General features: G+C 51.4%; 1 protein-coding gene across 1 annotated transcript in view; it reads right to left on the bottom strand.

The window, feature by feature from the left end:
* utp20 (UTP20 small subunit processome component) overlaps positions 1-15,302 on the bottom strand; it is a 148,413-nt gene that overhangs the window by 18,359 nt on the left and 114,752 nt on the right. Inside the window, exons 45-49 of the mRNA XM_086009734.1 lie at positions 13,282-13,452; positions 10,526-10,657; positions 6,127-6,237; positions 5,294-5,373; positions 1,538-1,607 (exon numbers count right to left, since the gene is read on the bottom strand). Coding sequence (XP_085865860.1) covers positions 1,538-1,607; positions 5,294-5,373; positions 6,127-6,237; positions 10,526-10,657; positions 13,282-13,452 — 564 coding nt within the window. The remainder of the gene's footprint in view (positions 1-1,537; positions 1,608-5,293; positions 5,374-6,126; positions 6,238-10,525; positions 10,658-13,281; positions 13,453-15,302) is intronic.

Here is a 15,302-nt window from a genome sequence, read left to right as displayed (position 1 = left end):
TGGGTGAAGACATTTCTCCTGAACTCCCTATTGGATTTATTAGTGACGATCTGATATTTATGGCCCCTAGTTTTGCTCTCCCCCACCCTAACACAGACCTTTCCCTTTTGTTCTCCCCCCCTCCAAATTGCAGCACTGTACTTGCTTATAAACTGTTAAATCTCTAACTTTTTCCAGTTCTGATGAAGGGTCATCGACCTGAAACGTTAACTTTGTTTCTCTCTCCACAGACGCTGCCTGACCTGCTGAGTATTTCCAGCATTTTCTGTTCTTATTTCAGATTTCCAGCAGCCGCAGTATTTTGCTTTTGTTTAACTATTAATCTGCTGGTTTAATCTCAGTATCTTTATAATAAGCTGCACTGGAGGCCAAGTGAACCACTTCATCAGCCACCTTCTGACTGGTACACGATAAAGAGAGAAAGCCCACAATGGCAGTCAGTAGCTGCAGCAGAGACAGGCTGGAAGCTACCAATGCACTGTACCTGTTAGTTATTTCTCTATATTATGCTGAGAGAGTAATAGTTTCAGTTTTGACTAGAGAAGCTGGGATTGTTCTCCTTAGAGCAGGCAGTTAAGGGGAGATTTAATAGAGGCATGTCCGTTTAAGTACACTGACCATGTACTTACTCCCCGTGGGATCCAGGTGACCCTGGCTACAATTAGAATTCAGTAGAATCGCTTGTAAATTTCAGGCTCCAGGTCAGAGAGCCCCAGATGAAACGCCTGCCTTTTTAAAAAGAATATTGTTTTACATCTGTAATGAAATGTGACATATGGAGTGTGATGGATGTGTGCTGGGCACAGTACTTTTTAATACACATAGAATCATAAAAATTTACGGCGCAGAAGGAGGCCATTCGGCCCATCGTGTCCCTGCCGGCCGAAAAAAAGCTCTCCAGCCTAATCCCACTTCCCAGCTCTTGGTCCGTAGCCCTGCAGGTTACGGTACTTCAAGTGCACATCCAAGTACTTTTTAAATGTGATGAGGGTTTCTGCCTCGACCACCCTTTCAGGCAGTGAGTTCCAGACCCCCACCACCCTCTGGGTGAAAACAGTTCTCCTCAACTCCCCTCTAATCCTTCTACCAATTACTTTAAATCGCTGCCCCCTGGTTATTGACCTCTCTGCTAAGGGAAATAGGTCCTTCCTGTCCACTCTATCCCGGCCCCTCATAATTTTATACACCTCAATAAGGTCTCCCCTCAGCCTCCTCTGTTCCAAAGAAAATAAACCGCAGCCTATCCAATCTTTCCTCGTAGTAAAATTCTCCAGTCCTGGGGTGCAACATCCTGGTAAATCTCCTCTGTATCCTCTCTAGTCCAATCACGTTACTTTTCACAAGGGTTCTTTTGAAAAGAAGCAATGGCAGTGATTACTGGATTATAACAGCTCTTGAGCTGCTGATATTATTTCTGGTATTTACAAGTGCAGCTAGCATCTGTGCAAGTCCCTCTTTGTTCAAAGTCCAGATGGTAAGCCAGATGTTTGGTGACTGGGACTACAGCAATAGGCTACTGAAAGACACATGAACGCACCTGAGGAAAGGACTGGAAGATATAAGCCAGCATTTCCAACGCCGATTCTCTTCCTATTTCATGTTCATAGCTAAACACAAGAGAAAATCAAACATTTTGTTTAGAAATTAATACAGTTTCCATTTGGTTGATTTTTCCCCACCCCAAGGCGCTTTTCCGTAAATTTTTATTCCACTGTTTCTTCGAGCCAGTCACCATGTGAAACCACCACTGTTCCCTCTAAATTCTTTTGGATGCACGGCCCCTTTAACTGGCTGTGTGGTTTTCCCATTTAAAGGCCGGTGAGCGACCTGCGCGGGACCTCCAGGGCGCTGCGTGGAATCCATCACCAGGAAAGAGTATTGCTCCCCCGTGTGAGCTGTGTAATCGCCGACTGACGCCGCTCCCCCATGAAAAGAACTTGCATTTCTATAGCGCCTTTCACAGCCTCAGGACGTCCCAAGGCGCTTTAAAGCCAATGAAGTTCTTTTGAAGTGCAGTCACTGTTGTAATGTAGGGAACCAAGACAGCCAATTTGCGCACAGCAAGCTCCCACAAACAACGTGATAAAAAAAATTAATCTGTTTTGATGATGTTGAGAGATAAATATTGTCCAGGCAAACTCGCTCCGATTCTTTGAAATAGTGCCACGGGATCCTTTCCATCCACCCGAGGGGGCGGCTGGGGCCTCAGGTTAACGTCGCATCTGAATAGACGGCACCTTTGACAGTGCTGCGCTCCCTCAGTACTGCCCCTCCGACAGTGCAGCGCTCCCTCAGTACTGCCCCTCTGACAGTGCAGCGCTCCCTCAGTACTGCCCCTCCGACAGTGCAGCGCTCCCTCAGTACTGCCCCTCCGACAGTGCTGCGCTCCCTCAGTACTGCCCCTCCGACAGTGCAGCGCTCCATCAGTACTGCCCCTCCGACAGCGCAGCACTCCCTCAGTACAGCCCCTCCGACAGTGCAGCGCTCCCTCAGTACTGCCCCTCCGACAGTGCAGCGCTCCATCAGTACTGCCCCTCCGACAGTGCTGTGCTCCCTCAGTACTGCCCCTCTGACAGTGCAGCGCTCCATCAGTACTGCCCCTCCGACAGCGCAGCACTCCCTCAGTACAGCCCCTCCGACAGTGCAGCGCTCCATCAGTACAGCCCCTCCGACAGTGCAGCACTCCCTCAGTACAGCCCCTCCGACAGTGCGGCGCTCCATCAGTACTGCCCCTCCGACAGTGCAGCGCTCCATCAGTACTGCCCCTCCGACAGTGCAGCGCTCCATCAGTACTGCCCCTCCGACAGTGCAGCGCTCCATCAGTACTGCCCCTCCGACAGTGCAGCGCTCCCTCAGTACTGCCCCTCCGACAGTGCAGCGCTCCATCAGTACTGCCCCTCCGACAGTGCAGCGCTCCCTCAGTACTGCCCCTCCGACAGTGCAGCGCTCCATCAGTACTGCCCCTCTGACAGTGCGGCGCTCCCTCAGTACTGCCCCTCCGACAGTGCAGCACTCCCTCAGTACAGCCCCTCCGACAGTGCGGCGCTCCCTCAGTACTGCCCCTCCGACAGTGCGGCACTCCCTCAGTAATGCCCCTCCGACAGTGCGGCACTCCCTCAGTAATGCCCCTCCGACAGTGCAGCGCTCCCTCAGTACTGCCCCTCCGACAGTGCGGCACTCCCTCAGTAATGCCCCTCCGACAGTGCGGCACTCCCTCAGTACTGTCCCTCCGACAGTGCGGCACTCCCTCAGTAATGCCCCTCCGACAGTGCAGCGCTCCCTCAGTACTGTCCCTCCGACAGTGCGGCACTCCCTCAGTAATGCCCCTCCGACAGTGCAGCGCTCCCTCAGTACTGCCCCTCCGACAGTGCAGCGCTCCCTTAGTACTGCCCCTCCGACAGTGCAGCGCTCCCTCAGTACTGCCCCTCCGACAGTGCGGCACTCCCTCAGTACTGTCCCTCCGACAGTGCGGCACTCCCTCAGTAATGCCCCTCCGACAGTGCAGCGCTCCCTCAGTAATGCCCCTCCGACAGTGCGGCACTCCCTCAGTACTGTCCCTCTGACAGTGCGGCACTCCCTCAGTAATGCCCCTCCGACAGTGCAGCGCTCCCTCAGTACTGTCCCTCCAACAGTGCGGCACTCCCTCAGTAATGCCCCTCCGACAGTGCAGCGCTCCCTCAGTACTGCCCCTCCGACAGTGCAGCGCTCCCTCAGTACTGCCCCTCCGACAGTGCAGCGCTCCCTCAGTACTGTCCCTCCGACAGTGCAGCGCTCCCTCAGTATTGCCCCTCCGACAGTGCAGCGCTCCCTCAGTATTGCCCCTCCGACAGTGCAGCGCTCCCTCAGTACTGTCCCTCCGACAGTGCGGCGCTCCCTCAGTACTGCCCCTCCGACAGTGCAGCGCTCCCTCAGTACTGCCCCTCCGACAGTGCGGCGCTCCCTCAGTACTGTCCCTCCGACAGTGCAGCGCTCCCTCAGTATTGCCCCTCCGACAGTGCAGCGCTCCCTCAGTACTGCCCCTCCGACAGTGCAGCGCTCCCTCAGTACTGCCCCTCCGACAGTGCAGCGCTCCCTCAGTACTGCCCCTCCGACAGTGCGGCACTCCCTCAGTACTGTCCCTCCGACAGTGCGGCACTCCCTCAGTAATGCCCCTCCGACAGTGCAGCGCTCCCTCAGTAATGCCCCTCCGACAGTGCGGCACTCCCTCAGTACTGTCCCTCCGACAGTGCGGCACTCCCTCAGTAATGCCCCTCCGACAGTGCAGCGCTCCCTCAGTACTGTCCCTCCGACAGTGCGGCACTCCCTCAGTAATGCCCCTCCGACAGTGCAGCGCTCCCTCAGTACTGCCCCTCCGACAGTGCAGCGCTCCCTCAGTACTGCCCCTCCGACAGTGCAGCGCTCCCTCAGTACTGTCCCTCCGACAGTGCGGCACTCCCTCAGTACTGCCCCTCCGACAGTGCGGCACTCCCTCAGTACTGTCCCTCCGACAGTGCGGCACTCCCTCAGTACTGTCCCTCCGACAGTGCGGCACTCCCTCAGTACTGTCCCTCCGACAGTGCGGCACTCCCTCAGTACTGCCCCTCCGACAGTGCAGCGCTCCCTCAGTACTGCCCCTCCGACAGTGCGGCACTCCCTCAGTACTGTCCCTCCGACAGTGCGGCACTCCCTCAGTACTGTCCCTCCGACAGTGCGGCACTCCCTCAGTACTGTCCCTCCGACAGTGCAGCGCTCCCTCAGTATTGCCCCTCCGACAGTGCAGCGCTCCCTCAGTATTGCCCCTCCGACAGTGCAGCGCTCCCTCAGTACTGCCCCTCCGACAGTGCAGCGCTCCCTCAGTATTGCCCCTCCGACAGTGCAGCGCTCCCTCAGTATTGCCCCTCCGACAGTGCAGCGCTCCCTCAGTATTGCCCCTCCGACAGTGCAGCGCTCCCTCAGTACTGCCCCTCCGACAGTGCAGCGCTCCCTCAGTATTGCCCCTCCGACAGTGCAGCGCTCCCTCAGTATTGCCCCTCCGACAGTGCAGCGCTCCCTCAGTACTGCCCCTCCGACAGTGCGGCGCTCCATCAGTACTGCACTGGAGCGTCAGTCCGGATTATGGGACTAAAATCTCTGGATTGGGACATGAATCCACAACCTTCTGACTCAGAGGTAAGAGTGCCACCCACTGAGCCACGGCTGACAGTTCCGATGCAGCCCAAGATTGGGACCTCACCCACGTGGCGCCTCTTCAATGGACTATCATTTATTTAAAAAATATTAGCAAATAACAGCCACAGACTGAAGCAAAACTTACGAAAGCTGTGCCACAATGAACTCAAGGTGAGCTTTCAACGTTTTCCCCAGGGGATAATCCAGAATGAACTTCATATACGCCTAATGGACACGGACAGAAAGAACGATGAGATAGTCAGAACAGTAGGTGCTGATCACACACACACACACACACACACACACGCACAGAGACACACACACACACACCCTGTTTTGTTACATGTCTTGGAGACAAGCTATTGCCCTCAGCACTTCGCTGACCGGGAGCACGTACTGAGCACACGAACACTTGCTCCGGGTTCCCGATACGCAGGGCGTGCTGAAACTGAAAGCTTACCCCGTTCCTGAGAAATCATCTAATGATTAGTTACTGACCTCTGGTGAAGTCAACCAGTTCCCTAGGGAGACGATGGAAACAGTTAGTGTTGATTTATTCCAATATAAATTAAGATATATTTCTGTCAGAAAAGAACAATTTGTGCTGCAGTATGTGAGTAATCTGAGACGTGCCGTGTGGGGAGTGTAGCGAGCTCGGGAGAATCGCGTGACTTTGGACCTCTGGTCCCCAAAGCGCTCCCCCACTGGGGGTTTTCCTCACCTCATGTCTGGGTCTGTTGTAGACTCATTGATAGAGATTGATCGCTGTGATTGGTCAACTCCATTACCGTTGGATCGTGCGGCTCCCAGGCTGGGAGAAGGTGGTTTGGGTCAGTGATCATCTAGCAATTCCCCAAGTGCACGGATACTCAATTCCACCATATTACAAAAGTACTTGGCAGATCTACAACAAACACTGCGCGCTTCGAGTAAACGATAGGGAACGCTGAAGCTTGCGACGCTGAGTCTGACACTGACCTGACGACACTGTACCCGAACTGGCTCACTCTGTCCAGTAACAGCGAGCTTGGCCACTTTCTGCATCACATCGTCCATCTCCGGCACCAGCAGCTTTCTCGACAGAATCGCCTGTAAAGATAAGGAGTGCGCAATTACTCGGAAGGTTTATAGTGAAGGAGTGGGGGGGGGGGGGGGGGCGCGCCTTGGGAGTGGGTGGGTGAGGGAGCGGGGGGGCGGCTGGAGAGAGTCGGGGGGGCTGGAGGGAGTGGGGGGCGAGCAAGCAGGGGGCGCCTGGGGGGGGGCGCCGGGGGGGGGGTTGAGGGAGTTTGGGGGAGTGTGAGGGAGGGGCTGGAGAGAGTCCGGGGGTGAGTGAGCAGGGGGTGTGAGGGAGGGGGGGGGGGGTCGCAATGGAGTGGGGGGGGGTGAGGGAGTTTGGGGGGGGGTGAGGGAGTGGGGGGGGCTGGAGGGAGTCGGGAGGGGCGAGCGAGCAGGGGGTGCGAGGGGAGGTGAGGGAGTTTGTGGGGGGGGGGGGGAGGGAGCAGGGGGTGGGGAGTGGCCAGGGAGTGGGGGGGTGAGGGAGTTTGGGGGGGGGGGGGGGCAGGGAAGGGTGGGGGGGGGGGTGGTGTTGGTTGTACTTGTATTTGTTACTCACTAGGTTGTTCTGGGGTGTGGCTCTGCAGTGGATAAATCCGAACAGCAAAATTTTAGTATCCACACGGTGAGATGGATAGAAATAGATTGTGAATATTGGTTTGTGTGTGACCCAGGAGAGGCTTTTGATAGTGTAAATAAAGAGAAACTGTTTCCAGTGGCAGGAGGGTCGGTAACCAGAGGACACAGATTGAAGATAATTGGCAAAAGAACCAGAGGCGAGATGAGGAGAAACTGTTTTACACAGCGAGTTGCTGTGATCTGGAATGCGCTGCCTGAAAGGGCGGTGGAAGCAGATTCAATAGTAACTTTCAAAAGGGGAACTGGATCAATACTTGAAGGGAAAAATATGCAGGGCTCTGGGGAAAGAGCAGGAGAGTGGGACTAATTGGAGAGCTCTTTCAAAGAGCCGGCACAGGCACAATGGGCCGAATGGCCTCCTTCTGTGCTGTATCATTCTGATTCTATGAGGCTCCATGGGACATCCGGAGGGCATAAAAGGCGCTATATAAATGGAAGTCTTTCTTTAACATTCCTTTTTCAAGCAACCATCAAAGAGAATTTATTGACTGCTTCAACAACAGAACTGGTTGGCAGACAGGAAGCAAAGAGTTGGAATAAACGGGTCTTTTTCCAAGTGGCAGGCAGTGACTAGTGGGGTACCGTAGGGATCGGTCCTTGGACCCCAGCTATTCACAATATATATTAATGATCTAGAGGAGGGAGCTAGATGTAATATCTCCAAGTTTGCAGACGACACAAAGCTGGGTGGGCGCGTGTGCTGTGAGGAGGATGCAGAGAAACTCCAGGATGATTTGGACAGGTTGGGTGATTGGGCAGACGCATGGCAGATGCAGTATAATGTGGATATATGCGTGGTTATCCACTTTGGTGGCAAAAGCAGGAAGGCAGATTATCTAAACGGCAATAGATTGGGAGAAGGGGAAGTGCAACGAGACCTGGGTGCCCTTGTGCACCAGTCGCTGAAGGTAAGCATGCAGGTGCAGCAGGCGGTTAAGAAGGCAAATGGTATGTTGGCCTTCATAGTGAGAGGATTCGAGTACAGGAGCAAGGATGTCTTGCTGCAGTTGTACAGGGCCTTGGTGAGACCACACCTTGAGTATTGTGTGCAGTTTTGGTCGCCTTATCTGAGGAAGGATGTTCTTGCCATGGAGGGAGTGCAGCGAAGATTCATCAGACTGATACCTGGGATGGTAGGAATGACATATGGAGAGAGATTGGGTCGATTTGGCTTATATTTGCTAGAGTTTAGAAGAATGAGAGGGGATCTCATTGAAACTTATAAAATTCTAACAGGACTAGACAGACTAGATGCAGGAAGGATGTTCCCGATGGCGGGGGAGTCCAGAACCAGGGGTCACAGCCTAAGGATAAGGGGTAGGCCATTTAGGGCAGGGATGAGGAGGAATTTCTTCACCCAGAGAGTGGTGAACCTGTGGAATTCTCTACCACAGAAGGCAGTTGAGGCCAATTCATTAAATATATTCAAGAAGGAGTTAGATATATTTCTTAAGGCTAAAGGGATCAAGGGATATGGGGAGAAGGCAGGGACAGGGTACTGAGTTTGGATGATCAGCCATGATCTCATTAAATGGCAGAACAGGCTCGAGGGGCCGAATGGCCTACTCCTGCTCCTATCTTCTATGTTTCTATGTGAGAGTTTGTGGTTCAGGATTCCACATCCTAACCACCCTCCGTGTGAAACATTTTTAACTCTCACTTGCATTTTGTTACTGTCTTAACATTCGTGCCATCTGACGGGCCAGTAGAAACACTGACCAGTCACTATTCACCGTCCATAACCCTTCCTAATCTTGAAAACTTCCATCCCCATAACGATCGCCATTCCATTGGGGAAAAAAAGCCCCAACATCTGAAGCCTCTCATTCCACCTGTACCCCTCGTCCCTGGTAACATCCCAGTGAATTCACGTTGTACTTCATCCCACTGCATTTTATATCTTTCCTATAATGTGGCGCCCAAAATCGACACAATACTCCCTGCCCCAAATGAATCTGGATTGTTAAATTTTATGGGGGAGAAATTCGGTATCGCCCTGTTAGGGGCGCCATTATCAGCCGTGCGCAAAGTTTAGCACCTGGCACTAATTATTACCTCCGATTGCAAACTTGGCTTTTATCGCCCCTGGAGGTGATTGGAGCGCTAAATCAGGCGCTACACACCTCTCTTAAGGCACTAACGCTCATGTGATGTCAGTCAGCAATGGAACACAGACACACTGGCGCCGGCCAGTTCTTAAAGGGCAGGGTCGATCTTGCTCTCCATCCACACCCTGCTCATTGCAGCCTTGAATCTCGGCCTGGAGAGACCTGGACATCAAATCTGCTGGAAAGAACAACAGAGAGGCCCAGGGAAAGAGCTCAGAGTGCAGCCCCCATAGTCTCTTCTAAATCGATGCAAGGTCAAATCAAAATGAACCTGCAAAGTGCTGCTTAGTACCCAAAACTCCTTCACACAGCGTTGAATCTCTCCAGAAGTCTGTCTCTCTCTCTCAGAATGCGCGGTGCAAAAATGTGGCTGACAAAAAAAGGCAGGAAGCAGCCGCCTTTAAATAGCGCTCCCCCAGTCCCTTCCCGACTGCAAAACGCTCCCCTCAACCTGTTGTTGCTAGTGGCAGGCGGTAAGGCAGGGGGCGCCACTCAATATCCGGTCCTGGGCGCTACACGCTCAACTGACGTCACGTTCTGTTTAGCGCCACTACAAAATGTCTGGTCAATTTCGCGAGTGGTGCAAACATCGCCGCGCCCTGGTGCTAAATTGCTTTGCGCCTCATTAGCGCCCTCTTAGGGCACTAACAGGAGGTGCAAAGCAACCGAATTATTCCCCCTATCTTCCTTCAAGGGGTGAATATGGGTGTTCTATCTTGCATCCTTTAACTTATATATCACAGAATCACAGAAACCCCACAGTGCAGATAGAGGCCATTTCGGCCCATCGAGCCTGCACCGACACATATCCCACCCTATCCCCGTAACCCCACGTATTTAATCCCCTAACACTAAGGGTCAATTTATCATAGCCAAATCAACCTAACCCGCACATCTTTGGACTGTGGGAGGAAACCGGAGCACCCGGAGGAAACCCACGCAAACACGGGGAGAATGTGCAAACTCCACACAGACAGTTGCCCGAGGCCAGATTTGAACCCGGGTCCCTGGCGCTGTGAGGCAACAGTGCTAACCACTATGCCACCGTGCCCCCCTTATGAAATATGATTTTATTTTAAATGTCGGAGTTAAGTTTTAGTTTTTAATTGATACACTAACACTGCAGCTTTTAAATGGTCGATTGCAAAGTGTATCCTGACTCTCACCAAGTCCCGTTTACCCATTACCCTGTGCTCGCTGATCCACATTGGCTTCCGGTCTGGCAACGCCTCGATTTTAAAATTCTCATCCTTGATTTCAAATCACTCCATGGCCTCGCCCCGCCCTGTCTCTGTAACCTCCTCCAGCCCCACAACCCTCCGAGATCTCTGCGCTCCTCCAATTCTGGCCCACCTAGGCCGTAAGCTCTGGAATTCCTTCCCTAAACCTCTCTGACTTTCCTCCTTTAAGACGCTTTTTAAAACCTAGCTCTTTGACCAAGCTTTTGGTCACCTGTCCGAATATCTCATGTGGCTCGGTGTCAAGTTTTGTCTGATTACGTGAAGCGCCTTGGGATGCTTTACTATGTTAAGGGCGCTACATAAATGCAAGTTGGTGTTGGTGCAAACTTCACTCACCTTCAAAAGTCCAAATGCTGTTGCCTGACGTGATGAGTCATAAATATCTTCCTCAGCGTATCCCAACAGGACCTGCAACTGTTTATCAGTCAGTGTGTGTCGCGTCATGTTTCTCACTAGAATAGTTATCGACTGTGGAGTGATTAAAAAAAATACAAATATTAATACAATCCCCAGGGCTTACACCGTCCTCCCTCATCACCAGCACCACCTATATCGGGGAAATGACGCTAACCATTTATCATCACTGCAGACGGCGATTACAAAGTCGCTGCTCATCACGTATTAATCACGCCGCCTATTTCGTGCAGTTCAGTACTTAGCGACTTTTTAAAAGAGCGATTGTTTTTATGGCTGCATCCAATCAACATACCACTTTGCGACAGCAGCAGAACCCAGACACAAACAGAACCAGGACATTGGAGCGGGGGTTGACCCGAGTTCACATTAAAGGTATCGGCTGACTGAAGCTGCAAACAGCTGATGGGAGACTTTGGGCAGCTTCAATCAACCTCTGCAAATCACGTTACAAGAACATAAGAAATAGGAGCAGGAGTCGGCCAAACGGCCCCTCGAGCCTGCTCCGCCATTCAATAAGATCATGGCTGATCTTCGATTAGCACCAATGCGCCCACCACCGTATTCATAGAAATTATAACGCCGAAGCCATTCGGCCCATTGTGTCCATCTCAGTGCTAGCTCTTCAACAGGAGCAGCTGATTCCCACCCCAATTCCCTGCCTTTTCCCATATCCTTTTAAAATTCTTAACCAATTCCTTTTTTAAGTGATGTCACAGTCTCTGTTTCAATAGCCCCTTGTGGTAAAACATTCCCCGTTTTAATAATCCTGTGTGTGGAAACATCTCTTCCAACTCCCTCCTTCACTCTCCTAGTGAGAGCGTCGGTCTGTGACCTCGTCACCGATTTGCCAACCAATGGGAACAATCTTTCACCATTTCTCTCTCAAAACCCATCACACTAAACCTCACTGTAACCTTCTGTTAGTGAAAAGGCATCAGTGCGGAGCCCCTCTTCAAAGCTAGAACTTCCTATTCCAGGTCACTGTACCCTCTCCACGGCTCTAATAACATCCCTACAATCGGGAGTCTGGTTTTAAAATATTTTCATTTATTTATTCATTTTCGGGGTGTGGGCGGCGCTGGCAAGGCCAGCATTTATTGCCCATCTCTAATTGCCCTGGAGAAGGTGGCGGTGAGCCGCCTTCTTGAACCGCTGCAGTCCGTGTGGTGAAGGTGCTCCCACAGTGCTGTTAGGGAGGGAGTTCCAGGATTTTGACCCAGCGACGATGAAGGAATGGCGATATATTTCCAAGTCAGGATGGTGTGTGACTTGGAGAGGAACTTGGAGGTGTCGGTGTTCCCATGCGTCTGCTGCCCTTGTCCTTCTAGGTGGTACAGGTCACGGGTTTGGGAGGTGCTGCCGAAGAAGCCTTGGCGAGTTGCTGCATCTTGTAGATGGTACACACTGCAGCCACGGTACGCCGGTGGTGGAGGGGGTGAATGTTTAAGGTGGTGGATGGGGTACCAATCAAGCGGGCTGCTTTGTCCTGGATGATGTCGAGCTTCTTGAGTGTTGTTGGAGCTGCACTCATCCAGGCAAGTGGAGAGTTTTTCATCGTATGCCCGACTTGTGCCTTGTAGATGGTGGAAAGGCTTTGCAGAGTCAGGAGGTGAGATACTGGGTTGGGTTTCAGAGGTGTGGAATTGGCCAAGTGTTCGACCATTACGCCTTCAGCAGGCCAACCGGGGCAAGGTCTCCCGTGGGATGTGGTGCTTGGAGCTACCAGTGAGAGCTGGGAAATCGTCACGACCGACTGCCAGTAAAACCATCCTTACGGGTGTGGCCGTTTGGGGTCACCCTGTACACTCCCAACATCGCTGCTGCGCTGACTGACGGGAATTTAGTGGTAGCAATGGGGTGTCGAAGTCTGCATCCAATTCAGAAAGCAAAATACTTTGATGAGGAGGATAGTCGCAGACTTCAGGAGGACATCGAAATGGTGAAATGGGCAGACACATGGCAGATGCAATTTAACGCAGAGAAGTGTGAAATGACGCATTTTGGAAGGAAAAATTACGCATGGCAATATAAACTAAATGGTACAATTTTAAAGGGGGCGTAGGAACAGAGAGACCTGGGGGTGTACGTACTCAAATCTTTGAAAGTGGCAGGACAAGTTGACAAGTTAAAAAAGCATATGGGTTCCCTAGCTTTATAAACAGGCACAGAGTACAAAAGCAAGGAAGTTATGCTAAACCTTTATAAACACTGGTTGGGCCCTCAGCTGGAATATTGTGGTCAATTCTGGGCACCACACTTTAGGAAGGATGTCAAGGCCTTGGAGAGGGTGCAGAGATTTACTAGAATGGTTCCAGGGATGAGGGACTTCAGTTATGTGGATAGAGTGGAGAAACACAGAAACATAGAAGATAGGAGCAGGAGTAGGCCATTCGGCCCCTCGAGCCTGCTCCGCCACTCAATGAGATCATGGCTGATCATCCAAACTCAGTACCCTGTCTCTGCCTTCTCCCCATATCCCTTGATCCCTTTAGCCTCAAGCTGGGGTTGTTCTCCTTTTAGCAGAGAAGGTTAAGGGGAGATTTAATAGAGGTGTTCAAAATCATGAGGGGTTTTGATAAAGTAGATCGGGAAAAAATGTTTCCGCTGGCAGGAGGATACAGATTTAAAATAATTGGCAAAAAAGCCAGTGGGGATATTTCTGTTTTAAAACGTACCTTGAAACAGTTAACAACCAGGTGAAAGTTCTCTCCCCTCCCGGCTCCAGCCTTGGCATAATCCTTCAGTAAAACAAAGAGCTGTTTGGTGAGCTGATCCGCCAGAGTCTCGGTGGAGTTTAGTGGGAATTTCAACACCCAGGTGAGGCACTGCAAGGCTGTTGTGATCACCTGCAACAACAAACAACTTACATTTATAGAGCGCATTTAACGTAGCAAAACGTCCCGAGGCACTTGACAAGGGACATCAATAAAAACATTTCTGACACCGAGCCACAGGAGGAGATATCAGGACAGGTGACCAAAAGCTTGGTCAAAGAGGTGGGTTTTAAGGGGCATCTCAAAGGAGGAGAGAGAGGTGGAGAGGTTTAGGGAGGGAATTCCAGTGCTCAGGAATGTGCAAGGGGCCAGAATTAGAGGAGTGCAGAGATCTCGGGGGGGGGGGGGGGGGGCTGTAGGAGATTACAGAGATAGGGAGGATATCTGCAGACACAAAGCAATGACACCTCAGCAATTAATGTTCATGCAGAAATACTCAACAGATCTAACTTTGTGCATCGCCACACCCAGCGCGTTGGATGTACAAACAAAAATTGCCAACTTCACTTATGCAATCTTACTCTGGAACCATTTTGCAATCTTACAAACTGAACCATTTTTACCCTGCCCACAGTGCTACAATGTCAGAAGTTTTATTTTAAAAAGTAGATATTAAACTAGCAACAATTTGATTTATAAGTAATTATTTGGCTGTGATACACTTTGGCGATATGAATGTAGGTGTCTTTCTTTAGACAGCAGAGATGCTACTTTATTCAAAAGAAATACTTGCATTGATATAGTGCCAATTTGCGCACAGCAAGCTCCCACAAACAGCAATGTGATAATGACCAGATAAAGTGTTTTTAGTGATGTTGGCTTTGGGATAAATATTGGCCGAGGACCCCGGTGAGAACTCCCCTGCTCATCTTCGAAATAGTGTAATGGGATCTTTTACATCCACCTGAGAGCGCAGACGGGGCCTCGGTTTAACGTCTCATCTGAAAGACGGCACCTCTGACAGTGCAGCACTGTACTGGAAGAGTCAGCTTGGATTTTGTGTTCAAGTGTCTGGAGTGGGACTCGAACCCACAACCTTCTGACTCATAAGAACATAAGAAACAGGAGCAGGAGTAGGCCAATCGGCCCCTTGAGCCTGCTCCGCCATTCAATAAGATCATGGCTGATCCAATCTTGGCCTCAACACCACTTTCCCGCTCTCTCCCCACACCCCTCGACTCCCCTGTAGTTCAAATGTCTGTCAATCCCCGCCTTGAATATATTCACTGACTCCGACTCCACTCCCTGGGGTAGAGAATTCCAAAGATTCACGACCCTCAGAGAAGAAATTTCTCCTCATCTCCGTCTTAAATGGGTGACCCCTTATCCTGAGACTATGCCCCCTAGTTCTAGATACCCCCCACTAGGGAAAACATCCTCTCAGCATCTACCCTGTCAATCCCCCTCAGAATCTTATATGTTTCAATAAGATCACCTCTCATTCTTCTAAACTCCAATGAGCATAGTCTCAACCTTTCGTCATACGTCAACCCCTTCATCCCAGGAATCAACCTCGTGAACCTTCTCTGCACTGCCTCCAATGCAAGTATATCCTTCCTTAAATATGGAGACCAAAACTGTACGCAGAACTCCAGGTGCGATCTCGCCAGCGCCCTGTAAAGTTACATCAAAACTTCCCTACTTTTATACTCCATACGTGAATTCCAAAGACTCACGACCCTCTGAGGCGCGAGTGCCACCCACTGAGCCACGGCGGACACAAAGCATTTACAAAGCGTGTAATCTTACAAGGGGTTTGATGCAACAAACAAGACACTGGACCACAACTCTCAGAAGTGTCTGAACGGCCTCCCCATGTTCCAAGGCTTAACTAACCCCAGAAAACAAGACTAAACAACCCCACAACCCACATTGGATCTTTTGATTGGACTGGGAGCAGTGACAAGGATGTACTTTCATAG

The sequence above is a fragment of the Somniosus microcephalus genome, chromosome 16, assembly GCF_052327205.1.
Source record: "Somniosus microcephalus isolate GS21.2 chromosome 16, FLI_Smic_1.0, whole genome shotgun sequence".
Classification (NCBI taxonomy): Eukaryota; Metazoa; Chordata; class Chondrichthyes; order Squaliformes; family Somniosidae; genus Somniosus; species Somniosus microcephalus.
Note: the sequence above shows the minus strand (reverse complement) of the source record. Positions and strands in the feature narration are given on the sequence as shown.